Raw genomic sequence first — 27,756 nt, 5'->3', positions numbered from 1 at the left:
GGCCCAGACCCGGGTCCTCGCAGCTGCCGTGAAATCCGGCCCATTCGCCGGCGACCGACCCCGGAGAGAAAAGCCGCTTCGCCAGAGGGGCAGGGAGAGGAAACGGCGCACAAAAAGCAGTACGACTTGCCTCTTATCGCCATCCTAAGAGGAAGGATGGGGAAATGGGAAACAGAAACGAGCCGCGCAACAGAGCTCCCGCCCAAGCGGCTTTTAAACTGCGTTTCCACCACCTCTACCAGAGCGCCGCGGCTAATGGAACCCGCGCGAGGCGTCCCGCCAATCACCGCCGCGCTTCCTACGGCCGCGGGCCAATGGCGGCACCCGTTCTTGGGGCGTGGGCGAAGAGGCTGCTCTCGCTTGGCCGTGGGGTGTGCGCTGGGGTTGGTGCGGACTCCTGGCTTGGCTGCACTGGGCCCCGCTTGTTCTGCAGGGGCTTTTGTGTCCGGCGTTGGCTTGGCTTTGTGTGCGCGAGTTTCCGCTGTGCTCCGTGGCGCAAGTCCCGGCCGAGAGCTGTGAGACTCGGAGGCGGTAGCGCGGCCCCCCACCCCCCCCGGGCAAGGAGCGAGCGCGCCGGCGTGAGCGGCGGGTGCAACGGCTGCGGGGAAGGGGATTCGCCGCCGCCGAGATGCCGGAGTTCCTGGAAGACCCCTCGGTCCTGACGAAAGAGAAGTTGAAGAGTGAGTTGGTCGCCAACAATGTGACGCTCCCGGCCGGGGAGCAGCGCAAAGACGTGTACGTGCAGCTCTACCTGCAGCACCTCACGGCGCGCAACCGGCCGCCGCTCGCCGCCGGCGCCAACAGCAAGGGGCCCCCGGACTTTTCCAGCGACGAAGAGCGCGAACCTACCCCGGTCCTGGGCTCCGGGGCCGCAGCCGCGGGCCGCAGCCGCGCCGCCGTCGGCAGGGTAAGGACGCACGGCCGGGGCCACAAAGGCAGGCGTTTAGCGGTGGGCGCCCCCCCCACACCTCGCGCGCGCGCAGCCCTCCCTCGGCGGCGGGGCTATTCCCCCACCCGCCCGGGGGGCTGGCCTCTGGGTCTGCGGACGCCGGGCTCGGCCCCTTCGCCGCGGGCTCTCGGGCTCTGAGAGGGAAGGGCGCCGGAAAGGAGATCCCCGAAGTTAAGGCCGCGGGGCGCGCGTTTTAGCCGCGGTGTGTCGGGGGGTGTGAAGTTGGCGTTTGCTCTCGGGTTGCGCGCGGGTGATGGGCGCGCGCAGGCAGCTCTGTGTCCCTGGACGCCCGGCCGCTGGAGGTGGGCAGCTGAACAGGGACTTCCCTGCCCTTTTCGAAAGCCCTAAGGAGGGTCAGTTCGAAACGGCTACAGGTTACGTTTGAGCGTTTTCCCGCTTTATTAACAGAAATGACTAGTAACCGGGTCTCAGAGCGCTCCCTGGAGGGCAATTTGTGACATACTGATACCTAACCAAAATTTGAAATAAAGAAATTCCCGCCTTTTTATGTTTTTTGCATATGGAGGGCTTTTTGAACGGTTTATGTTTTTCTTGTTTGTGTTACTCCTTTCCAGCAGCAGGCCGTCTTTTGGCGGGGCAGCGTTACTCAAAATTAAACGAGCATTTTAAAATACACCTTTGAGTGGTTATCATAGACGCTCAAATATTTAAAAATTCTAGTTAGGGCTTGGGTTTTAGGGGTTTGGGGGGTTGTTTTTCCTTTTGGTGTATTTGCATGAAAAAAGGAGAAGCTTCGGAATCAGGAGAAATGTTTATTTCATGACATTCTGCTCTGTCATTGTTGCAATTTGGGATATCTAATCCCGGGTAAACTCAGATTGGCTCCAGCAAATGCATATTTCGTTTGAGAATAGTTGGGTTTTCTCTGGGGTTTTATGTGCTATTAGTATGAATCAGCCTGGTTATCAGGCTACAAAGCATAATAGAATGTAGTTAAAACTAGTGACTGGTGTAAAGTGCAATGCTTTGTAAAACATTGAAAGTGGAGTTTAGAGTTGTACGATTACTAGTATAACTCAAAATGACTGTTTCTTTCAGAGTTATCTTAAGTTTTAAAAAATTTATCCAGTGTATTTTCTGGACTACCCAGATGGAAATGAAGGAAAGATATAATAGACACATGTAGATTTAATTAAATCTTAGCCTGGGCTTTAGAGAAATTGAAAACCTTATGTCTTAAATCGTTGCATGGCACATAGTAGTGCCAAATAAATATTGGTTTGTTAAGTAAAAGATGGATCGCACCTTCTTGTTTCTCATGTCTTGTTTTTGAATTTGAAGAAAGCCACTGTACTCCATAAGAAGAAATTTATTTTTGAAATAAAGTATATCCCTTACCTGTTTCTCCCCAACCCCTCTGAAAACGAAAGTAATATTCAAACTATTAGTAAAAATTTGGTTGAAAATGAAATATCTTCCATTTAAATCAGCACATTTTTTTTTAAGTCTTCTATAGAACCTTATGTTGGTCTCCTGTGCAAATGTATCATTCTTGAGCTGTGGAAGTATTTGGTTGTATGTTTATGATAGGATTATTCATTCTTATTTTGATGATGATTCGCTGTCGACAGAAACAGCTGTCTCGGTTTTGATGTTTTTCCTTCAACTTTTTCAAAGAGTGTATGTCCCGCTCTACCCTGTGTTCTTTGGGGTGTAAGAAGAACCTGAATGTAAAATTTTTTAATTTCAGTTCAATTATCCAACATTTTTGAGTTCCTATCATGCGCTCTTAACTGCAGGAGTTTGATTTCTGCAGACCTGGCAACCACCATAGTTAATTTTTTAAGAGAACCTCCTATGTCCAGTAGCATGTATCTCAATGTTTGAATCCATATAGATATCAACTGTGTCAAAGACAGCTTTAAGTTTTTTATACCTTGTGTATTTAAAACTCAAAAAAGTGTACCCTGGGTTGGGTGCAGTGGTGTCAACAACTTGAAAAAGCTAATAGTGGTAGTTGGTCACTAACGTCACTTTCCTCTTTAAATCACATTAAGTAAAAATGAGTCCTAATTTAACTAAGGAGTCTGATAAATTTTTTTATCAGGCATAGGAAAAAAATATATTGAATTTATAAGAAGACAACCTTAGACCATTTATAATAACTGGTATATAAAATTATTCTCCTTTTATATGTACAGTGTTTTATGTTCTAGTCATTGTTAGCCCTATGTGTAATAACAATATAGAGTCACATTTCTTAAAGAATATTTATGCTCTAGGAGAAAGCCAAATTATGTTTGACAGTTTCAGATAAGGCAGATTTTTTTAAATGGTGAATTTTTAACATTTTAAAACAAACATTAACATGGATTTGGCCAAGGACATAGCATATACCTTCGATTTAAACATGGGTTTATGAAGAGTATTTTTAACTAAAGGAGAAATTGTTTCATTTCAGCCATTGCCATGGTCAGGTACACTTGGTGTGATAGGGCAAAATATTTGCATGTTCAAAATTTGGTTTTAGTTTTTAGTTTTCTTATTTCTATGCTTTTTATGCATCTTGATGGTAACCAGTATTTTCCAGTGGTGAAATTATCAGCATTGTCAACACAAAAATAAACATTTACATACAGAGTTGATGGTCTGCCTTTTCGTTCAGGGTGCAAAGCAGTGTAGCTGTTTGGAATCCATTGGAGCATAGCATTCTTGAATGATCTGATCTGATGAATTATGAATTCTTAACAGGAAATATTTAATGACATGGAACAGAACAGTAAAGAGTGTGTTAGGTAGTAAAAGTTAAATCATAAATTGACCACTATATTCTACACTAAGGTGTTAAGTATACAGACTTCTGAATCAGAATTATAGATTCAAATTCCAGTTCTGCCCTTATTCAGATGACCTCGAACAAAGAGCATTGCCTATCAGATGCTCAGTTTTCATCTGAAATAGGAATAATCTAATAGCAACTTAGAGAATTACTTGAGGTTGCATTTGTGAAGATGTCTAGTGCTCAGCAACTACAGCACGTTAGCTATTACAATATGTGATTTCTGAATTTTGTCGTTTTTATTTAACGCCAGAACAATACAGTGCTACCATAATGTATTCAGAAGTGGATGAGGTAAGTTTGTGAAAGTGATATGTACGTAAAGTCTGCTCAAATGTTACCATATAACTGGGTATGCAGATTGCCTGAGTTACCTGAACAACTTTGGACTTGTTTCCTCTCTTGTAAAATGGGGATATTAGTATCTATCGCATAGGATTTTTAGGATTCAATAAGTTAATACATATAAGGCACTTAGAACACAATTTGGTATATATATGCTCAATAGAATCTGTTCTGTAGTAATAATTAGTTATACTTCAGCATCTTTGCTACTAATGGTAGAGATTTAAATAAGAGTGGTTCATAGGTGATATCACAGAACTTTTGGATTTTAAAGTTGAAAAAGAAATTAGAGATCATCTGGTAGTTGGGAAGAAACTGGAGAACAGTGCCTGGCACGTAGCTGGTACTTGGTATTTTGACCGAAGGAAACTAAGAGATTACATGATTTGCTTAAAGGAACAAAGCTCTCTGGAGGCAGAAATCATTACAACTAATGGCTCCTTCTTCCTGGTTGAAACTGCTGGCTTGATAAATATGTATACTCCCAATTTTTATTCTTATTAAATTTGATATTTCATAGAATGGCATTACTTTTCTGGAGCTTTTCTCCGTAAAAATAAAACTCAGGTGGCCCGTTATGAGCACCTGCTCTATTTGACTTACCTTATGCCAGTTTATTGGCCTTTACTTAAAATTTCCTTGTACAGCTGTAGAGTTTCAATATGTTTTAAGAAAATGTGAGGGAGTTGGTTTCCTGCTTGGATATGCTAAATCTTTGTTTTTTCTTAATAAGAAATTGGTTTTTTAAAATAAGTGGCTAATTTCCCCCTCACCAGATGGCACTTTGATTCATTCATTCAACAAAACATGTATCAGGTACCTATTCCTGTGTCAGGCACTCTTTAATTTTAGCTGCTTGGGATACAATATGACAGTGCTCCTGCTTTGTGTTACCCTCTTAAATGCTACATCTAAAATCACCTGAGCTGTACATCAAAATACAGATTGTCAGGCCCAATATTAGGACTCAGAATGGGGTAAGACTTTTTAAAATAGAGGCAACTTTTCCTAAAGTTTTGAGGTTTTGATAACCAGGCTTAAGGACTATTGTTCAAGGAGTTTACCATCTGGAGAAGGTAAAACATATGTACAGATAACTAATAAAAAGCAGAATGTAGTTAGTGCCAAAGACAGATTATTTCTTGAAAACCTCACGCTGCTTCAGGAAGTTGAAATTCCTGGATGTTTGGTTATAGGAGTAGGATTTGAACATTCTTATGGTTAGAGGGATTTTTTTCTACAAGTAATCTGTACCTGACTGCTTTTTTTTCTTTAAAGTATTTATGTTACACAATGGGGTTTTTCTTCCCAACCTGTCCACACTTTTGGAATATTCAAGTAGGTCACAGGATTAGGTCTCTTTGATTAAAAAAAAAAAGAAGTCTTTTCTAAAGAATTCAAGGATTTGATATATAGAACTCTTAGACTCTGGGCAGCTATTTTGACATCAAGGTGTGAGTTGCTTAAGATTTGAGCTTAATGATCCTACATTAGTACAATATTAAAGCCTTCTGAAAGTACCCTTGGTAACTTTTCACAGACATTTAAAAAATTGTATTGAAGATTTCTCATGAGTTGACATCATTGCTCTTATTATGTTCTTTATATGAAGTATTTCACATTTTTATTTGATTGAGAAACAAATTCTAATACATGACAAATAATGCCTGATTTTTCTTTCCCCCTCAGCATCACTGGAAAGTAAACAGCCCATACAGCTCTATGATTTTTTTTTTCTTTTTTTTTAATTTATTTATTTGGCTGCACCGGGTCTTAGTTGGGGCACGCAAGATCTTTAGTTGCAGCATGTGGGATCTAGTTCCCTGACCAGGGATCGAACCCGGGCCCCCTGCATTGGGAGCCTGGAGTCTTAGCCACTGGACCACCAGGGAAGTCCCCAGCTCTATGATTTTTGCTATTTTCCATAAAATATTTCTAGGATGCAGTATTGACTCTTCTGCCTTAAACAGTAATTTGCGCCTACATTGACTTTGATGTTTGTGGCCATTATTTAAACAGCCGTTTATATTGTCCTCTGATGGTTACTGGGATTACTGAGACATTTGTAAAGCTATTTGCCGCAACCCTAAAAGCTAACCATACTTTTGCTCCCTTACCCTGTTTAACCTTGGAAGTTTATATAGTTTTTCCAATAAAGAATGCCATTGCTTAAATTATTTTAAAACCTGCCTTTAAAATTTTTCTCAAAGCTTGTTCCACGCTTTTCAGCTAGTCTTAGTGAAATGGTCATATAGACTATGTGTGGCAACAAAGCCATGTCAGAGGTGATATGTAGCCATAGAGTCTGACTTCCTTCATGAGTCAAAAACTGGCTTTTAAAGTCACTGTATTACAAGAAGAATATTCATTTGGGCTTCTTAAATTTTGATATGCTTGTTTAAAATAAATCATTTTTATATATAACATGTATTAACCTTTATGGTAAAATCTTAAACTTTCCTGGATTAATTTAAACTTTCAAGGATTATAGAAAAACCAGTAGTAAATTGTATTTACAGTTATCTGGATGAAAATGTTTAGACTCAGACTTTTTGCTCTTTTGAATTTTTGATGCCGTCACCTCTTTAGATAGTTAACCAAAATTGACTGTTTTAACAGTAATATCTAAAATTTGAGTTACTTGCTTGGCTTATTAGGTTTGTATAATTACAGCTGAACTTAGAAAATACTTTTGAATAATAAGTTGCTTTTAATTTAATCAAATTGCTAAGCTCTACTATAAGTCAACTTGAAGGTAAATTTGCATGTTTATTGTATGCAGTGTTATTTATATAGTATCAATAAATGAACATTTAAAAATTCATGTGGAAATGACAACTGGACTTCCTTTACAGAAAGCCACAAAGAAAACTGATAAACCCAGACTAGAAGATAAAGATGATCTAGATGTAACCGAGCTCTCTAATGAAGACCTTCTGGATCAGCTTGTGAAATATGGAGTGAACCCTGGTCCTATTGTGGGTAAGCTGATAAAATTTCAAATATCTTTTTATGAAGCAGTACCCCACACTGTTTTCCCCTCTTGTCTAGCAGGTAGAGTTTTCATTCTAAGGACCAGTCTGTCATTAATCATTTATATGACCAGCACCTTAGTTTCCCTAACTATATAAATGAGGGAAATAAAACGAGAGAATTGAACTAATTAATCCCCAAGATTACCTCTGTTGAGATTGTTTCGTATTGTGCCCATTGTCATACTACTTGATGAGACATATGGGTCTTATATGACAATTGAGGAAAATCTGAGGTAACATAGCTGGCCAAATTAATCCAAATCAGTAAGTTAGTGACAGACTTCTTAAAAGAACTCAAGTTATTCAATTCCCAGCGTAGTACCCACTTTCAGTTATCATTAAAAGTACCTATTAAAAAGTCTTGTTTTGATTGGAATTCAGGAACAAACTGAAAACTAAAGAACAAACCGAAAAGGAAAACTTAAAAGTAAATACCCTGGATTTTCATCATTTGATTACTGTTAAGTCAGTGAGTTTGCAAGGCTGATTGTGCCTTAATTTTGGAAGGTCTTGGCAATAACCTCAAGATGAGAAAGTTCTATTTGATCTTCTAAGTTGTGTAAAAAAAAATTTTTTTTTTTAATTGACTGCATCAGGTCTTAGTTGCAGCACGTGGGATCTTCGTTGTGGCATACGGGCTTTCGTTGCAGCACATGGGCTTCTCGCTAGTTGTGGCACGTGGACTTAATTGCCCCACAGCGTGTGGAATCTTACTTCCCTGCTCAGGGATTGAACCCACGTCCCCTGCATTGGAAGGCGGATGCTTAACCACTGGACCACCAAGGAAGTCCCTGTAAATTTTTGAATACTGTAGATTTGGGGGTTGTTTTTTACCTATAGGTGTAGTTGCAAATAAGAATTTAGAATATTGTCTTTCTTTTGTCTTATTTAATGTACGGCTTCCCAAGAGATGATAATAAGCCTATTAGTATAATTACCAACAGACATTTGATACCCTTTTTATATTTTTCATTTAAAATTACAAAAGGGAGGTGCTGAAGACTGTGTATTGTGTATTAACATACATTAAATTACATGTTGATATACCAGTTGTTTATTTTTTCCCCAGCTTTATTAAGGTATAATTGACAAACAAACGTTGTACATTTAAGGTGTACAACGTGCTGTTTTAATATACATGTACATTGTGAAATGATCACCATAATCAAGCTAATTAACATATCCATCACTTCAGAGTTTTCTTTTATGCATGTATGTGTGGTGAGAGCACTTAAGATCTACCTTCCTAGCAAATTTCAAGGATGTAATACAGTGTTGTTAACTGTAGCCCAAGCTACACTTAGATTTCTAGAACTTATTCATCTTGTGTAACTGAAATTTTAAGGCCAGCGTCTCCTTATTTCCCCCTCCCCAGCTGTTCGTCTTAAGACTACTTATCTGTAACATTCTGAGATACGTATTGTTCCTAAAAAATATATGTTTATCATTTTATTCATCTTATAGAAATCAGGGAAAGACATATAGCTAGTGTAAAACAGAAAGTAAAAGCTATTTTTAGTTTTAAATTGTCATTGAAATGTTACTGAATTATTTATAATCAATTTTACTTTGCTATCTAATTGGCAAATCATTTCTCTTTGTAACACACATTTTCCGTAAAAGGTCATTTTTACTGCAGCAGTATATTGAAATATGATTTAACATCGTAAATTTACTCAGTGCTAGGTGTCAGAGATACTCAGTTTTAAAAAATGTGACTTTTAGGACTTTTCCCATAACTAAATGGCCTTTATAGGCATATTAGTCTCTTAGAGTTGTGGGATTTTAATCATAATAATTCAGAGGAGTACACTCTGTTTATAAACATGATTTTTCTACAAAGGCAAGTACTATTAGTACTAGAGAAATTACACAAAGTTCAGAACTTTTCAGTCAGAGATACTCAGTCATACATGGCTCTTCAATAGGTTATCCATAGTAAGACTTAAATCAATCTATTATGTATTCTACAAAAAAAAAAAAAACCAGAAAACCATTGTTATAATCATTTATTAACATCCCAGAAAAACACCTATTTTAGAAAAGAATCCATTATGTAGTATTTTTAAGCATTTAAGTTTAGAAAAGGAAACAGTGAAAAGTAACACTTTAATGTTTCTAAAGCTAATGTCTGAGCTGGATCTTAAATAAGACAATACAAGTAATAAAGCAAATTCTGCCTTAATACAGGAACAACCAGGAAGCTATATGAGAAAAAGCTGTTGAAACTGAGGGAACAAGGAACAGAATCTAGATCTTCTACTCCTCTGCCGGCAATTTCTTCTTCAGTGGAAAATACAAGACAGAATGGAAGTAATGACTCTGACAGATACAGTGACAATGAAGAAGGTAAAATTTTATATGATGTTAATAAAGTATATAATCAAAAAAATCAAATTTTTTTCAGACTCATAAGATACAGTAACCATGAAGAAGATAAAATTTTAAATAATATTACCAAGATATATGTAAATTTTGTTCATATCATTAGAGTAGTCCTCCAAGTAATTTGATTTAAATACCTTTTGTTGAGAATTCTAAGAAACAGAAAAGTAGAAATGTCTAATTTTTTGTCACGTAAAATCACTCTCTATCTTTTTTGCTGCAAATTTCATCTTTCTAAGAGAAAAAAGTATTACAAGTAGAGACAAAGTTTCCCCAGTTATCCCTTTCTAAGTATCATCTCCAGAGAAGCAACCACTATCATTAATTTGATGATTATCTTTCCAGCCTGATTTTAAATACTTTTTCATATGCATCTGCCTAATACATGGTATTATCTTGTACTTGAAAAAAAATTTGTGTAAGTGATATGCTAAATCTTATCACTTGCTTTTCTTTACTCTGTTATATTAAGATCTCTTACTGATTTATTACATGTGTCTGATTTATTTCTCGTAATTGATATGTAGCAGTAGTATTTACATACGGCATGTTTTCTCTGTTCTCATATTGATAAGCATTTAAATTTATAGTTTTTGCTAGAAGATCTGATTTCAAGAAAACTTTATAGTAAATATTTTGACATGTTTTTAGTAGACTATTTTAAGAAAATTTGGCCATGGTATATAAATATTTTTCGAGTAGTACATGAAATAAACGACCTTTTAAAATTTATTTTAAGAACAACTTGACACTTACAAATTTTTAATTCATATGACTTGTTTGTTAATTTCATGACTATTTAATGACTCAAATTGTTTGTATCTCCATAAGCATTGCCTGCCAGGGCACAGTCTGTCAAATTGGTTGTTCAGAATGTTCCTTCAACAGCACTATGTTATTAGCAAAGAGGCAAAGAATAGAATCAGCTTAAACACAAGTAATGCTTAAACTTCCTGCCTCTTTTGCCTCTACAGGAAAGAAGAAAGAACACAAGAAAGTGAAGTCCACTAGGGATTTTTTTCCTTTTTCTGAACTTCCAACTACTCCCTCTGGTGGATTTTTTCAGGGTATTTCTTTTCCTGAAATCTCCACCCGTCCTCCTTTGGGCAGGACTGAACAACAGGCAGCTAAGAAAGTACATTCTTCTAAGGGAGACCCACCTAGGGAACCTCTTATTGCCACAGCCTTGCCTGGCAGGGAACAGATGCAGAAGTTAGCTTCTGGAGGGAATTTGTTTGTTTCCTCCAAGTCTAGCCATGATAGATGTTTAGAGAAAAGTTCTTCGACATCTCCTCAGCATGAACTCGCTGCCATGTTGGTCTCTGCTGCAGCTTCTCCTTCACTGATTAAAGAAACCACCAGTACTTGCTATAAAGACATAGTAGAAAATATTTACTGTGGAGAGAAAAGTGGAATTCAACCATTATGTACTGAGAGGTCCCATGTTTCAGATCAGTCAGTTCTCTCCAGTGAAAGGAGAGCACTAGAAGAGTCTGAGAGATCACAAGTAATTTCTCCACCACTGGCTAAGGCAATCAGAGATTACGTCAGTTCTCTGTTGGTCCAGGGTGGAGTAGGTAGTTTGCCTGGGACTTCTAGCTCTACACCCCCACTGGATGTAGAAAATATATGGAAGAGAATTGATGCACCTAATTTTCGAGAAACAGAATCCCTGTCTCCTCCACGAAAATTACCTAGACTCAGTGAAAAGTCAGTAGAAGAAAAGGATTCAGGTTCCTCTGTGGCATTTCAAAATATACCTGGATCCGAACTGATGTCTTCTTCTGCAAAAACCGTTGTCTCTCACTCACTGACTACCTTAGGCATAGAAATGTCTAAGCAATCACAGCATGATAAAATAGATGCCCCCGAACTATCTTTTCCCTTCCATGAATCTATTTTAAAAGTAATTGAAGAGGAGTGGCAGCAAATCGGCAGGCAGCTGCCTTCATTGGCATGCAAGTATCCAATTTCTTCCAGAGAGGCAACACGGATATTATCAGTTCCAAAAGTAGATGATGAAATCCTAGGGTTTATTTCTGAAGCCACTCCACCAGCAGGTATTCAGGCAGCTTCCCCTGAGTCCTGTGATAAACAGTTGGACTTAGCACTTTGTGGAACGTATGAAGCTGCAGCATCAGCATTGCAGATTGCAACCCATACTGCCTTTGTAGTTCGGGCTATGCAGGCAGACATTAGTCAGGCTGCACAAATTCTTAGCTCAGATCCTAGTCACGTGCACCAGGCACTTGGGATGCTAAGCAAAACATATGATGCGGCCTCATTTCTTTGTGAAGCTGCCTTTGATGAAATAAAAATGGCTGCTTATACCATGGGATCTTCCACTTTAGGTCGCCGGTATCTCTGGCTAAAAGATTGCAAAATTAATCCAGCTTCTAAGAATAAGCTGGCTGTTACTCCCTTTAAAGGCGGAACATTATTTGGAAGAGAAGTATTCAAAGTAATTAAAAAGAGTGGAAAAAAACACTAATAAAATTAAGAATAAAGACATCTATCTTATCTTTGATATGGGGAACTTGGCAGCTTTTCTAGGAATTTAAAGTACTCTTATGCCAGAATTTTCTAATGTCTTTTTAGTCTCCAGAATAGGCTAATTTCAAAGTGTCAAACTTCTACCAATTAAATTTTAGTATAAAAGTAATTGCCTACATATATCTGCCTTTTTTTTTAGTTGCATAGAAAGAAAGCCTGATACTAACAGTTTAAAGCTTTTCTAGATAGCATTTTTTTCTCAAATAGTTCAGTCTTTCCTATTTTAAGATTTTACAACTCTTCAAAACTAAGAAAATTCCATTAACTAGATTATAAGTTGAGTCTCCATGGTTTTAAATATTACTAAATATTTTATTACTTTCCAGAACTTGTCTACATATTTTCTCTTATTTTCTCACTTGTGTTGTTTTTTACTGATATCTACAGTATCGTTTGTAATAGTCCAAATCAGTGCAACTCAAAGTGCCAGTCTACAAACTGTTACTGATCCACAGATAAGATAAGCGTGTACCAGAATTTGAATCTAGATGAATGACAGGTTTTATTTTTGTGGTAAAACTTTATTGGTAGAGGAAAGACAGTGCGCTGATTTACATTCTGGCGCAAATGCCTTGTTTTTTCATGGACTGGTAGCAAGCAGTTGGTGGACTACACTTTGAGAAATACTGCTCTAGACCATAGTATTCTGGGATAGTGCATTCTCACCATCACTGTAAAACTATAGTCAGATGAATTAGGAAAGATGGGACTTTTTTTTTAATAAGTAACACTTTTAAGGTACGTTGTGATTCATGTATGATTAGGCTTAATCTAAGCTAAATTCTAAAAGCAAATTTAAGTTATTTTTTTTAAGTCATAAGAAATCCTACTATATCCCAGTTTCTGTGTGTCTATATAAAGCAATATATTATTCTCTGTTTTCATTTCTATGATTGTAAGATGAGAAAGTCTAACTGTAGAGGCACTTGATAATCGAATTTCTTTGTATTTTTATGGAAAATAGTAGTATTAATTATAAACAAAATATAGTCCCTTGGGACTTACAGCCATTACTATATTCTTAGACTAACCTATCCATCTTTGCAGCTTTCTGGGAGTAATTCTATTTGTTATTTGTCTTCTGAAATGTACATGTATACATGTACCTACTAAGTACTATGTGATTTTTTTTTAATGTATTACTGTAGAATGCTTTTGCAAATTCAATAAAGTTGTTAAATTTGAACAGTTTTGTGTGGTCTCCACAAACATGTTGTATGTGTGTTTTATTCTTAGAGTTGCAACAAGTTAGATATTTGTGGATGAACAACATCCCTTTTCCATTTCATCACTGAAACTCACTTGACATTCCAGTGGTTTAGCTGAACATATTCAAATTATTATTAAATGTTTGGGTTTTTTTTTTTTTCCCTATTTGAGGACAATGGTTTTGGGGTGTCTTTTTTTTTCTAATTGAAGTATAGTTGATGAGGACCATGTTTTTATTGGCTATTGGAATTTAAGTTTGTAAGAGGAATTATTCTGTAACCAGATATCTTATTTGTTTAATCAATTTCTGCTCAACTACTACTGGGTTCTTTTTGCTTTCTGATTCTTAGGTTCTGAGTTAACGTAAGACTTTATAATGCTGAAGATTGTCCCATAGATAATAGAGCCATTAATAGAATTACTGGGAAGTGGGGGATGGAATTGATGTCTTAATCCTAAATAAAGATGGAACTATTTGAACTAACATGGTAAAAAAATAACTTTATTTTTGGGAAACTTGCAAGTAGACTGGACTGACTGGTACTAGGCTAGATATTTAGCAAGACCCATAACTATCTTGACTACTTTTTAGCACAACTGCATTGAATTCATGCAAAACTAAGCTTTTGTTTAAGAGTTGACTCCATTTCTGTGTCATAAGAAAGTAACTTTTTGGTAATAGAAGTTTTAGAAGTGACAACTGACATTAATTTTGCTATACTATGATAAATGGCCACAAAAATGTAGAAGCTAACTAAAATTTTTATCAAGTCTCTTGAAAAGTCTGGCCCTTCAAATGGTGATAAAATCAAAACTAGGAGAATGGGATATTGAAGCCTATGATAAAAGATATACGTATTTGAGTTCTTATGGTAATAACCATCATGGTGATTTGCTATAATATACATGCACTAGCTTCTCTTCCAAGAAATGGTACTTTATTATGGGGGAGGCTGAGGAGAAGTGACCTGTGGTTGGTTGTACTTTTCTGTGAACAAGTTTCTTCCATACCTCTTCAGTTGTACCCAGGGTTTTTATAGTCACATCAAAAAAGGACAGACTTCTAAAATGCACTTATGTATAAACGTCATTGTACTTATTGTTATTAGTGGCTTGATACCATACAAGTTTTTTTCAGTCTTAAAATTCTCTATAGCTTTTTCCCTTCCATATTCTAAATTTTAATTTAATAACTAACCTTTGTTTATGTAGTAAAAATGCACTGTATGGACAAAAGAATGGTAACAACTATGTATTCTAATGTACTTTTCCCACTTCCTAATTGTTTTCAATGAAAAGCCTCCATGGGTTTTTACTTTGTTTCAGGCTATTAGTCCCAGAAAAAAGAAAGAATAAACAGGAAGAAGTGGTGATCATATTAAGGAGTGGGGGAGATAAACAAAATGGAATGAAATAAAAATGGAAAAGAAAAGTTTTTAAAGACAGAAATTGCAGTTGACAAGTTTGGGTCTGTTGAGGTAGTACTAATATACAGACTTATTTTATGTATCAGTGTGCCGAAAAACCAGGGTTCCAGAGTAATGTTAGGATGACATTGTAGTTTATTGTGTGTCTCAGAGAGTAATGATTTCTCCGATGTTATTTCCAGACTCTAAAATAGAGCTCAAGCTTGAGAAGAGAGAACCACTAAAGGGCAGAGCAAAGACTCCGGTAACACTCAAGCAAAGAAGAGTTGAGCACAATCAGGTATCTTTAGCTTTATGGTCGCTGTATTCAGGTATAAGTAATCTTCTGACAACACTGATGTGCCTGGTCCCTGCCTTTAGTTCATAGTTGACACCCAAAATCCAGCACACTCGATAAAGCATTCATTAAATGGCACTAGAAATCTAAACTTTGTGTGTTTTGTCAGTAGTGTAGCCTGTGTTTACTGCAAAAGCAAGTGTTTAATAAATGTCTCATTTGTGTTTGACTCTATGCTAAGCATAGTTCAGAGCCAGTCATACTGCTTTTTAAGAGACATATTTTAAAAGGTGGAAATACCTAAGCAATTCTGATATAATAAAAAACAGGAGAATGGTTTTATATTTGTGTCTTTGTCTCTAGATTTTTGACTTTGCTTTTATTTTTGCCTGTCTTATAATAATTCTGTGGCTTTTCCCTCAACTCTGAAGTTAGTCTGATCCTAAGACCACACTGTTTTCTTTCCTTATTCTAGACAAAAATTCACCTTTTTATGGGTGAGGCAAGATGCAGTTTTCCAAAAGGAAAATGTAGGAAACTAAGGGGAAAATAAGCACAGGAATAATGAACTCAGTTTACAGCGAACAAATTATTGACTAATCAAGCATTGATTTGGCTGACGATTTACAAGTCAGCTATCCCTAGAGTCATTTTCCTTACCCTTTTTCTGTCCAGCTGGAAGATTTGTCTAGTTGGCTATTTATCTTTTCCATTTTCTCTTTGTCATTTTAAAGTCGCACATCATCAGTGGAAGTATTCTTGATTTCTTAAGCCATGTGTCTTTCTTAGTTTGATGTAGTTAAGTTGAATTTCAGAACTATTTGTTAGAAATGAGCTTGGTGACTGTATGGAGAATGTATAGAGCTTTGAATGAAAGAAGATTTGGTTTAATATTGAACCAAAGACTGGAATAAATATTTTGTTGTCTTTTTATCTGGTGTTGCCAGGGAAGAGCTGCAGGGGCACACCAAAGAATAAGGAAATAACAGAGCAAGAGAAACTAGGAAAATCTGGTGAAGGACACTGAAATGGACAGACATGGAGAATCTTGGTCCATTTTATGTAGGCAAGATGGTATAGTGCTAGCAAGAATGCATTGACTTGTCAGATAAGAGGTTAAAAGGAGGGTGGGAAAATGGTTTTAAATATGGTTTAAGGTGTAATTGTTTGACCTGAGGAATCTAAACTGAGGGACAGGATAAATAGTCAAAGGAGAGAGTAGATTTAGGAGATGAGAGGCAGGATTAGACAACGGCCTTATTATACAAATTTTTTTTTTTAATTTTGGCTGCACTGGCTCTTCTTGGCGGCGTGCAGGCTTCTTCTCTATTTGTGGCATGTGGCATTTGGGATCTTAGTTCCCTGACCAGGGATTGAACCCATGTCCCCTGCGTTGGAAGGCAGGTTCTTTTTTTTTTTTAAATAAATTTATTTATTTTTGGCTTTATTAGGTCTTCGTTGCTGCCCACAGGCTTTCTCTAGTTTCAGCGAGCGGGGCTACTCTTCGTTGCGGTGCACAGGCTTCTCATCGTGGTGGCTTCTCTTGTTGCGGAGCATGGGCTCTGGGCGCACAGGCTTCAGTAGTTGTGGCTCGTGGGCTCTAGAGCGCAGGCTCAGTAGTTGTGGCGCACGGGCTTAGTTGCTTCGCGGCATGTGGGATCTTTCCAGACTAGGGCTCAAACCTGTGGCCCCTGCATTCAGGTGGATTCTTAACCACTGGACCACCAAGGAAGTCCCACAAAATTTAAGTCATATGGAAGAGTAAAGGGAAGAGTTTACTGACCCTTCAGTCACAGAACCTCAACAGCTGTCAACGTTCTGCCAGTTTTATTTTATCTTCACCTGCACCCTGCGGCGTTTTTAATTCCTTTGGTTTTGTTGTTTGTTGCTGAAGTATATTAAAACAAATCTCTGCCATCATCTCATTTCACACATTAAAATTTCAGTATATATCTCGAAAAGATTGGAGCTGATTTTTGTGTTTTTTTTGTTTTTTGGGGTTTTTTTTTGGTTTTTGTTTTTTTTGCACAGGCTCTGGACGCACAGACTCAGCAGCCATGGCTCACGGGCCCAGCCGCTCCGCAGCATGTGGGATCCTCCCGGACCGGGGCACGAACCCGTGTTCCCTGCATCAGCAGGTGGACTCCCAACCACTGCGCCACCAGGGAAGCCCTGGAGCTGTTTTTTATTTATATATATTAGATATATATGTTAGATATGAAAGAATTATTAATTTTATTTGGAGTGATAGTGGCATTGTGTGTGTGTATAAAATCTTTCATATCTGTGTTCAAAGCTTTATACATTCTCCATACAATAATCTCCAGTTTCAGAAATGTCTCTTTTATGATTGAATTATTCAAATCAGGTTCCATACAAACTCCACATATCATTTGGTGTTTTTGATTTTGTTTTGTCTTTTTTTTAATTAATAAATTTATTTAATTTTAGCTGCATTGAGTCTTCATTGCTGCGTGTGGGCTTTCTCTAGTTGTGGCGAGCGGGGGCTACTCTTCGTTGCGGTGCACGGGCTTCTCATCGCGGTGGCTTCTCTTGTTGTGAAGCATGGGCTCTAGACACACGGGCTTCAGTAGTTGGAGCATGCAGGCTCAGTAGTTGTGGCACGCAGGCCCTAGAGCGCACGGGCTTCAGTAGTTGTGGCCCTTGGGCTCAGTAGTTGTGGCTCACGGGCTTAGTTGCTCTGCGGCATGTGGAATCTTCCCGGACTAGGGCTTGAACCTGTGTCCACTGCATTGGCAGGCGAATTCTTAACCACTGTGCCACCTGGGAAGCCCTTGTTTTGTCTTTTAAGTCTGTAACTATTTCCACTAAAACGGTTTTCCGTCCCTCCGTTTATTTGGTGAAGAAACCAGGTTAGTTCTCTATAATATTTCTCACATTGTGGATTTGGCAGATTGCTTCTTCAAGGGTCGTTTAATTTGCTCTTTCATACCCTGGATTTCCTGTAGACTGGGAGTTAGAACTATAGTGGGGCTGTGCAATAGACCTTTCTGTGATGATGAAATTGTTGTATATCTGCTGTTCATTAAGTAGCCACTTAATACTTGGAATGTGACTTGTATGGCTGAGAAACTAAAATTTTGATTTTATGTTATTTAAATTTAAATAACTACACGTGGCTAATAGCTATCATTTTGTACAGCACAGATCTAAGGGGTTGGTTAGATTTGAGTTCAGTTACTTTGACAAGAATACTTCACAAATGGCGTTGTGGCCTTCACATTGCATCATTTCAGAGACACATGATGTCCTTTTGATGATGCTAAAATTAATTAGTAATAGGTTCAGGCGTTGAAAGCCTAATTCATCCGTTATAAAGTTCCACATCGCCCTTTCATTTAATGGTTATGACAGCCATTATGATTATTTCCTAGATACGTTATTTCATTACTTCAAATGAAATAATGGATCTAGGAATTCTCTGATTCCTTTACATCTGTAACTGGAATTCTTTTATAAAGAACTTTCCCTTGTGAATTGCCTAGTTACCTTGAAATAAAATTCATATAGGAGAGCCAGGATAAATGCTTACATGCCTTTTATTTGCCAGTTATCAAGTTAAAGTGCTTTAGTTATTTTGAAAAACGATCAATAATATCTTTTTACTACTGTGGTTTTTATATATTTGATTCATGATCAATTACAGTCATTATTCTTTTTTCACATTCAAGTTACTGAATTGAGTTGAGTTGATTCCTGTATCCTTTTAGTGACCCCATTTGTCTTTGATACTTTCTTGTTTGCTGGCACAATAAGAAGTCCTGGGCTGTATATTTCCAGCCTCTTATCAAGTCAGTCATTTTTCTTAAGAACCCCTTATCCTTTTAATAGAAAGTATTATTTGGAAGCTACCTACAGCCTGGATACTAGTGTGTTCATTCCTACTGGGTTGTCATTGTTGTAGGCTTTTTCAGTAGGTAAAGCTAGGAGTACTTACTTTTTAGAAAGAGAAGATAGGTCATGAATTCCTCAAATTTATGAATGCAGGCTAATTTCTAGGTGTCACACTTGTATCACTTTTCTCTTATGCTGAGTATCTTGGTTCTTAAAATAATATTGTTTCTTATGTAATTTTCACTACATATATGTTTTTAAATAACAGTATTACTACTAATAGTAAAGCTGCTAATTGTATCTTCAGATGGGGGGGCAGTTTTTCTTATGTTAAGGATGTAAAATCAAAATACTGTGCTTAAAGTCACTTGAAAGAATTTTTTTCTTTCATATTTATTTTTTAATTTTTGAGAATATATATGTGGCTTTATTTGGGCAAAAGAAGAGTCAGAAATCTGGCTTCTATCTTTGTTCCTTCTATCCATAGGTTACTATTTTTATTAAGTTTCGGTTTATATTTTGTTTCTTTTTGAAAATATAAGTAAATAATAGATTTATATATTTATTTATGCTCCCCTCCATATATGAAAGCCTACATTGCACATCTCTATTTTTCTGTTTTTAATCTAAACACTTATCCTGAGATCATGTCAAGATATAGTATAGCCTTCTTCCTCATTGCTTTATACCACTGCATGGTATTGCATTTTATGGATTTACTGTAATTTATTCAGCCAGTTTCTTTTTGATGGATATTTTGATTTTTTGTTATTGATTATTCAGTTATGTGCTATTCTGAATAATGCAAAGGTACACCAGTGAACAGCCTTTTTACCTGTGTTGTTTCATGTTTTAGCCAGTTTATCTTCAGGAAATCTAGAAGTAGAATTGCTGGGTAATTTTGCTAGATGTTAGCAAATTGCCCTGTGTAAGAGTTGAAGCATTTCACATTCCCACAAGTAATGTATGGGAGTACCTTTCTCTAATGGAGGAATATGATGCTGTTTTTTAAAAAAATAAAAGTTAATATGAATAACCATATTGGTCATGTTTTACTTAAATTAATAGTTCATTAAAGTAAGGTGGCTTTTAATTATCTTGATTATTTTTTTATAACCTAGTTAAAGCTTATATTTTTACTGAATGAGATTTATAGCCTCCTTTAATAACCCAGCTCCTGCATTCTCATGTGCCTCAACTGCCTGATGTCTTCTGAATAACTTTTTACCTGATAGGGTTATTTTGTTTCTTCCTCCTGTTGTCTCCATGATAAATTGAGGACTTTCTATAGAACATCTTGCTGAAAATAGATGACACTACAGTCCTTATATTGACCACAGAGCATATAGCAGTCACATTACTAATTTTATGTAGCAATGAGTTTTTCTTTTCAGTCAATAATTGCTTGGTCCATCTTACTCTAAGTAGTTATAACACTGAATTGTAATTATGTTTTTTATTTATATTTTCTTCTCAGAGTCACTTGTTGCATAGTGAATTCTGGTAGAAAAATTTTTTTTCAGTCTTCAAGGTATCTTTTCTGGTTGTATGAAAGATAGTTTTCTGTGCAGATGATTAATTCTAAATTAGATGATAGGCAAGAACTAATAAAATTGGTTGACAGTCCTCAACCAAAGAATTTAATAAACCTGAGCAAAAGAAAGCATAAATGATTTATAGTTAAAAGTGTCCATCCTACCCCTGTTCCCAACTATTTCCACAGGCAACCAATGAATTTCTTGTGTTTTCTTCCATGGGAGAAAATTTAAAATGGAACTTGGCCTTTAATTTCAAAGATAACTAATTAAAATGTAAACTTTTTTTTGTATTAAGTGTAATAGTTTCAATAGATGTTTGGTAAAATTTTTGATGAAGAGATTATTTCAGTTATTTATTCAGAATAAAACATAACAAATGGAAAGTCCTGGAATTTGGTAGATAACCAATTTTAAGGGAAAAGTATGTCTCTTCTTCCCCCCTCCTTACCTTCATGGACGTAGGTCAAATATCTAGGCTTTATATTGTATTAGTTGCATAACTGATAACTTTATTAGCCCTTTAAAGTAATGTTCTTTTTAATTCTTTGAGGAGTTTTTAAATACTGAGTATACATTGATAATACCAGGTAGACTATCAAACTAGAATATTTTTTAAATACTCTCATTGTTTTTATTGGCATTGAGCAATTGATTATTAAAGAGGAAGCAGTGTTGGAAGTAGTTTGAAAAAAATACTTGGCTTTGAGACGCATCATAAGTCAGTTACATTATTCTCAACCCTGGCTGCACATCAGAATCCCTTCAGGAGCTACAAAATTTAATTAAGCCCAGGCCGGTCTAGAAGAGATTCTGACTTAATTGGTCTAGGGTGGGGTTGGGGCACTTGGTATTTTTTAAAAGCTTCCCAGATGATACTGTGCCACCAGGATTGAGAATTGAAGATTAAAACTAGTGTTCCCTTCTACTCAAATAATCAGGAATTTATTAATAAGCATCTATTATATGTGTATGTAATTTGTTTACAAATTTGTCTTTTGACTAACAATGTTTGCATTCAGCAAATTTTTCCTAATTGATAGCTGGAAAAGAAACCCAGAGATTCAGATTGTGAGTCAAAGGGGAAACTCTTATAAAGTCAGTTCCAAATATAGATAAATACAAAACCAGATGTATGAAACTATGTCTGTATCTTGTGGTGTTTTGGTAGTAATGCTTCCAGCCAAATAAGTGTACTTATTGGATGACTGCTCTTGCCCCGAGATAAGAGTAAAATATGTCTATCTTTAAAATTAATAGACACTAACTTAGATATAAAAACATCAGTTATCTACATAAAATATTAGCTTGAAAGCAAAAGTGATAGTATAAGCATATTCTAGTATAACTAATCATTGATGGATGTCCTCTAGTTAAAAGAATTTAAAAGAATCATCTGGTAATAAAAGTTTCAAAAGTTGAATAACTTGATCCTTGGAATGTAGAATCTCAGGCCTCACCCTGGAGCTACTGAATCAGAATATGCATGTTAACAAAAGCTTCAGGTAGAAGCACTAGTCTAGTGCTTTTCAAATAGTTATATGAGGACTGCTAAATTATTTTTTAAATGAGGAAAAATCAGTCGACTTTTCCAAGGAGAAATAAATCTGGGACTGGAAATGGACAGTGGTCTATCCCTATTACCATTTTTTCTTTTTTTTTCAGTAGTGAGGAGTGAGTGGCACTGAGTCCTGGCGGCGACATTTTAGGCTTGCCTGTTCACAAAAAAAGATGACCATCAAGTTTTTGTTGCTGCTCAATTTTATTACCTGTTTCTAAGATGAGTTTGACACCTGGGAACTTTTAAGTCAGATAGCTGTGTATAGATTATTGAAACTGATTGTATTTAAATAGTCCTAACCGAACGACAAGAATAATGTTTAATCTGTGCTAACAATTACAAAATTTGTATTTTGTTTTAAAAGGAAACTGACTTGTTTTATGTAACAAATGACTATCTTACAAGTCATGATCAGCCTGCTTTTTTGTTTAGACAGCTAGAGATGCAGCTGTGATACTGGAGCCAGATAGTAAACAGCAAGTCACAAAAGGAGCCAGTGATAAATTGATGTCTTTTTTCCCCTCTCACTTTTATCATAATATGTGAGCTCCTATAGTTGGACTCTAATGTATTTTACCATATTTTAAGTGTTTTCTTATGCCTACATATCTATTCAGTCAATACATTTGAAATAGTTTGAGGGCATAGCATTATTTTCAAATGCTGGCATTTGGAAACTTTTCATGGATTCTCAGTATGCTAATATGGCCATCATTATTAAGGTGTTTGATATTAGAATATGACTTTTTAATGTGTTGATACTTGAATAGAGCTATTCTCAAGCTGGAGTAACTGAGACTGAATGGACAAGTGGATCTTCAAAAGGCGGACCTCTGCAGGCATTAACTAGGGAATCTACGAGAGGGTCGAGAAGAACTCCGAGGAAAAGGGTGATGCAAGGCTTATTGCTTAGAATGGGGTTCTCAGATTGGCAGGGTTTTAGTGGTTATTTTATATTTATTGTTTTTGTTTTGTTTTCAAACTAACAGGTGGAAACTTCAGAACATTTTCGTATAGATGGTGCAATAATTTCAGAGAGTACTCCCATAGCTGAAACTATAATGGCTTCAAGCAACGAAACTTTAGTAAATATGTTTCATAAACTATACAAGTGGTATTCTTTGTCAATTATCCTTTACTTAGAATTGGGGAGGTGGCGAATTTTGGCAAACCTCAAACACATGTTTTTAAACATATTTTAAGCTCATTTTCCCCATATAATTCTGAATTTTAGAAGTTTTCAGTGTAGCCACTTTAATATATATATAATTCATTGTGCAAGAATACTTAGTGTTATAAGGATACTTTTTTGCTAACATGTTTAAAGAATAATAAGGCTTCCTTCACATATGAAACACTAATGTATTTCTAGGTTCTTATGCCTAAATTTTTATTAAGGGAAAGTTTCAAATATTAGAGAAATCGACTATCATTTTTTCTTTTAACGTGTCTTTGTTATGTTTGGATAATTCTGAGTCTGAATAATTTGAATCTTGGCAGGTTGTCAATAGGGTGACTGGAAATTTCAAGCATGCAGCTCCTATTCTGCCAATCACTGAATTCTCAGACATACCCAGAAGAACACCAAAGAAACCATTGACAAGAGCTGAAGTAAATGAATAAAATTTAGATCGATGCTATCATTGATCTTTTAATGAAGAAATATTTATTTGTTTTTTGGAGTGGGAGGGAGCAGAGCTTTGTTGGGTGGGGGTGTGTGTGTCTATTTATGTGCATATATTATCTTAAAGACATACTTTATTAGTGACAATGGAAAGTAATATCGTATGACATGCTAATACTATCCTCTTGCTACTACTGTGTGCCTCTTTAAGTTCCAGTTTTCAAGGGAGTGCTCATTTGTGTGCTGCTTGTAATATGTTCTCTTTGTTAAAATGGACGTGAGTGGAAAGTGTTACTTGGGCTGTGGGGGAAGCTATACTTACTACCTTTCATTGAAAGGTCAGATAATGGGACTTTAAAGTGACTTTGTATTATACTTGAATTGATTAACTCCTGTAAAATTAAGCTTTAAAGTACTAACTGCATGGATACATTATAATTTTAATGATTCTTTAGCAAAGATTATTTTGATCTGGGCATAAAGGTAATTTAGCAAAGCAATCAGGTTGTTTAAAAAATTATTTTATGTTTCTTAAATTAGGAAGATTGGATTGACTCTCTAGTTAAAAGCATATACTAAAATTTGTTAAAAGATCCATCTTAATTTGATATCTTCTATATTTGATCATTTATTTTATTACAAAATTAAGAGGAAGAAACAATGTACTTTTAATGTCAATGAAAAGCATTGGAGGGAACTTACACTGCCATATTAGCTATACTAGAAAGAAATAAAAAAAATTTATTTTTTGTTTTTTTTGTTTTTAACTTACTTGAATATGTGCCCCCCCCCATTACAACATGAACATATCTTCACACTGAGGAAATTTGAAGAGAGCCATGGAAATGTATGGATAATTAAGCAATAATGAATTCAGAAATGGCAGTTGTAAAAGTTGTATAGATTTAAGTGCATTCTGTTCTCCAAAGCTTCTGTTTAAAATTATGTTCTAATTATTGCATATTTACACTAAATTTTAACTTCTGGTTGTTTTTTTGTTTGTTTGTTTCTTATTAGGTGGGAGAAAAAACAGAGGAAAGAAGAGTAGAAAGGGATATTCTTAAGGAAATGTTTCCGTTTGAAGCAGCTACACCAACAGGAATTAGGTATTCAGATACACTGAAACAATTATTTAGTGTATTCAATTAAGGCATTTTTATTTATTTGTTCCCACCTTTATTGAGGTATATTGACACATTAAACTATATATTTAGGGTATACAACATAATTATTTTATATATACATACATAAATGAATTCTAATTTTTAATTCTTCACAAAATTACTGTACCTCTGCTCTCATAAGTAAACTGTTCTTTTTGGGAGCACTTTAATTCTTCTAAGCACTAACTAGTTCATATTCTTGAAAGTTGAGTCAGTTTCAAAATTAACTTTGTTAAGCTGAAAGGTTGTAAATAAATCATTTACCTACTATTAATTCTTATTTTTAAATCTAAACTGAAACCTGGTAAGAAGGAAATCTGTTTTATTCCTGAGAGTCTCTCTTTTCTAATTGAAAAGACTGCTTTTAGATATCTGTTGAATTGTTTCCTGACTGAAGGAATCACAACCAAACTACCTTATTTTTTCCTCTTATCCCCTAAATATATTAGCTTGAAAAACCTTTAAGAAGGCAAATTTAGTGAATATTTATAATACTCTGAATATTATTTTCTAATAAAAGATACAAATCTAACTCTTTAAATGAAAAATGTATAGAAGTTTTTAAATAGGTTGACTGATCTCACTGTTGATATTATATGACAATTTTCTACTGTTACCTCAAGGAATGTGTTTGGAATTAGGAGTAATAATGTCATTTTATGTTATTTAAGTTATGACTTTATCTAATAGTTGTTTTTCTCTTCCTCCTTTCACTCCCAACAGTGCTAGTTGCCGCAGACCAATCAAAGGGGCTGCCGGCCGGCCATTAGAACTCAGTGATTTCAGGATGGAGGAATCTTTTTCGTCTAAATATATTCCTAAGTATCTTCCCTTGGCAGATGTCAAGTCAGAAAAGACGAAAAAGGGACGCTCCATTCCCATGTGGATAAAAATTTTGCTCTTCGTTGTCGTAGCCTTTTTTTTGTTTTTGGTCTATCAAGCTATGGAAACCAACCAAGGAAATCCATTCTATAAGTTTCTTTCTAATGACTCTAAAAAAGTCAACTGAATGATATCTCTTCGGCACATTCAGCTTGGTCTCCTATTTTTAATAACTGTATTAAAAAAATCTGTGTACACTTGACTCAAGAACAAAAAAAAATGTGATTTCACCTCAGTAAATGTAGTATTCCATTGAAAAGCAAGCAAGATATATATAAATGGACTTCATTCAATGTTTTGGACTTCGGACTAGTAGGAGATCACTTCGTGCCATATGAATAATCTTTTTTAGCTCTGGAACTTTTTTGTAGGCTTTATTTTTTTAATGTGGACATCTTATTTCTTTTTTGAGAAAAAATGTATATTGTTTTTGTGTATTTGGGAAACAAGAAGGGCAAAACGTGGTAGTATAATGTGAAGCTACACATTTAAATACTTTGAATTCTTACAGAAAAGATTTTAAGAATTATTCTCTGCTGAATAAAAACTAGAGACATGTGAAACGTGAAATTCGGTAAGAGAAAAAGTAACTTGAGATTGTAGTTTTGCTGACTGCAACAAAGTTTGATGGTGTTTATGGGGAAAAGTACAGTGATAATCTCTTCTGTAACTTTTATTAATAGTAATAATGTTATTGTTGTAGCCCTATTATACTCACTTTTTAAAAGATATCTAGTATTGTGAATGTCCTACTTCGGTAAGACCCATCTAAATGCAGTTGATTTTTAGCAGGGATCTATCAGTGCAACTTACACATGTTTTAGAGAACTGTTAGCTGGCTGTACATGTTTTTAAAGACTGTTTAGCTAGCTATAAGGCTATAATTGGAAACTTGTACTTTTTATTTAAAGCAAAACATTTATTCTATCAATCCATTACCAAAATATTTTTTAGATAAATAGGTGTGTGTGTGTGTTTAGAAGTTAGAAATTTTAAACACCAGTCTTAGGTTCCATTTGGATTCATTATTGAACTGTCTTCTGTTACCAAAAATGCATTTTGCCAAGTTTTTTTTGCCCTATATTTCCCAACTTAATTTGATTTGAAAGTATGTGCTTTTAAAAGCAAAAAGTATGTGCTTTTAAACTACATAATAAACTTTCCTTGGATACTCAATAGTTAATACATAAATTTTTAAACTCTGAAATTGAGGCGGGCATTATGATTTTTGTTTACTTTTGAAATGTTTATCTTTGTGGTTGATTAATTTTTTTTTAGCTAAAACTTACCTCATGTATAACTTTGTTCGGTAAAGTAGTAGGTAATTGAAATTTCAGTAGAATCAAGTAAAACAAAAATTTCAATTGAATCATGTGAGTTTCAACTTTACAGTCATTGACAGTAAAGCACATTAAAAATGTAAGTTTTTTAAAAATATCTTCTGAAATAAAAAAGATACTTTTTAAAAAGGAAAAGCTGAAGATGTATATTTAGACCAACACACAAGTTTGATTTGCATCAGCCATAGTCTGATATTTAGCTTTTAGATATTTTGTAGACATTTTTCACTTTGCAGTTGACCAGAAATATTCGTAGGTCTCGTCTCTGCAAAGGCAGTGGGAAACTTACTCCTAGATCAGAAATGCTTGCCTCTCCAAGTAAAAGTGTTTTGAGATGAGCCACAGAGGGAGCACATTTTATTCAGCGTTGCCTCTATACAGTGATAGCAGTCTACTTTTACTTTTTTTGTTTTTAAACTTTGATTCCCATATTGCTTTCAATCTTTCGTTTATAATTAGAAATTGTGAGAAACTGCATTTAATGTTCAGAAATGTGGGAAGATAAATCAGACTTAATATGTACATGAGATCAATTTTCTAATAGGAAAGGTATGGTCCAAAATAGCAAAGTAGGACCAGGTAAAACGCGTAGTCTTTTTTTAATTTTTTAAATGTGTACTTGGTCTTTTGTCTGTGTCTGTTTTCTTCCACTAGAATAAATGTGTCCTTGATGTAAATGCAAAGCATTTCTTCCTGATTAAACTTGTAGATGTAGACTTTACAATTTAATTCAATAATAAAAAAGTAATTAACCTCTAGTTTTGTCATTGCAATAAATACTTTTCAAATAGCACAAACTGTAAGGTTTCCTGATAA

General features: G+C 35.7%; 1 protein-coding gene across 4 annotated transcripts; it reads left to right on the top strand.

Annotated features, from left to right (window-relative positions):
- Positions 1-340: 340 nt before the first annotated feature.
- TMPO (thymopoietin) lies at positions 341-27,756 on the top strand. 4 transcript variants are annotated; one of them, XM_030856335.3, is made up of 9 exons: positions 490-907; positions 6,950-7,076; positions 9,320-9,478; positions 14,886-14,983; positions 22,702-22,821; positions 22,921-23,016; positions 23,432-23,542; positions 24,573-24,661; positions 25,442-27,756. In XM_030856335.3, the coding sequence occupies exons 1-9, from the start codon at positions 629-631 to the stop codon at positions 25,725-25,727; spliced, it is 1,365 nt and encodes a 454-aa protein (XP_030712195.2). In that variant the 5' UTR covers positions 490-628; the 3' UTR covers positions 25,728-27,756. The 4 variants fall into 4 exon arrangements, with proteins under 4 accessions (XP_030712194.1, XP_030712195.2, XP_030712196.1 ...); XM_030856336.3 differs by lacking the exons at positions 22,702-22,821; positions 22,921-23,016; XM_030856334.3 differs by lacking the exons at positions 22,702-22,821; positions 22,921-23,016; positions 23,432-23,542 and having other exon boundaries at positions 341-907; positions 25,442-27,755.

This window comes from Globicephala melas, chromosome 10, assembly GCF_963455315.2.
Source record: "Globicephala melas chromosome 10, mGloMel1.2, whole genome shotgun sequence".
In the NCBI taxonomy this organism is placed as follows: Eukaryota; Metazoa; Chordata; class Mammalia; order Artiodactyla; family Delphinidae; genus Globicephala; species Globicephala melas.
The sequence above is the reverse complement of the archived record's forward strand: the minus strand, read 5'-3'. Positions and strand labels throughout refer to the sequence as shown.

Excerpts from the sequence above, each read along its gene's own strand:
- TMPO (XM_030856333.3), top strand. The coding sequence starts at position 629 with ATGCCGGAGTTCCTGGAAGACCCCTCGGTCCTGACGAAAGAGAAGTTG. Across the intron at positions 7,077-9,319 it reads GAACCCTGGTCCTATTGTGG|GAACAACCAGGAAGCTATAT; the intron begins GTAAGCTGATAA and ends GCCTTAATACAG. Across the intron at positions 9,479-10,488 it reads ATACAGTGACAATGAAGAAG|GAAAGAAGAAAGAACACAAG; the intron begins GTAAAATTTTAT and ends TTGCCTCTACAG.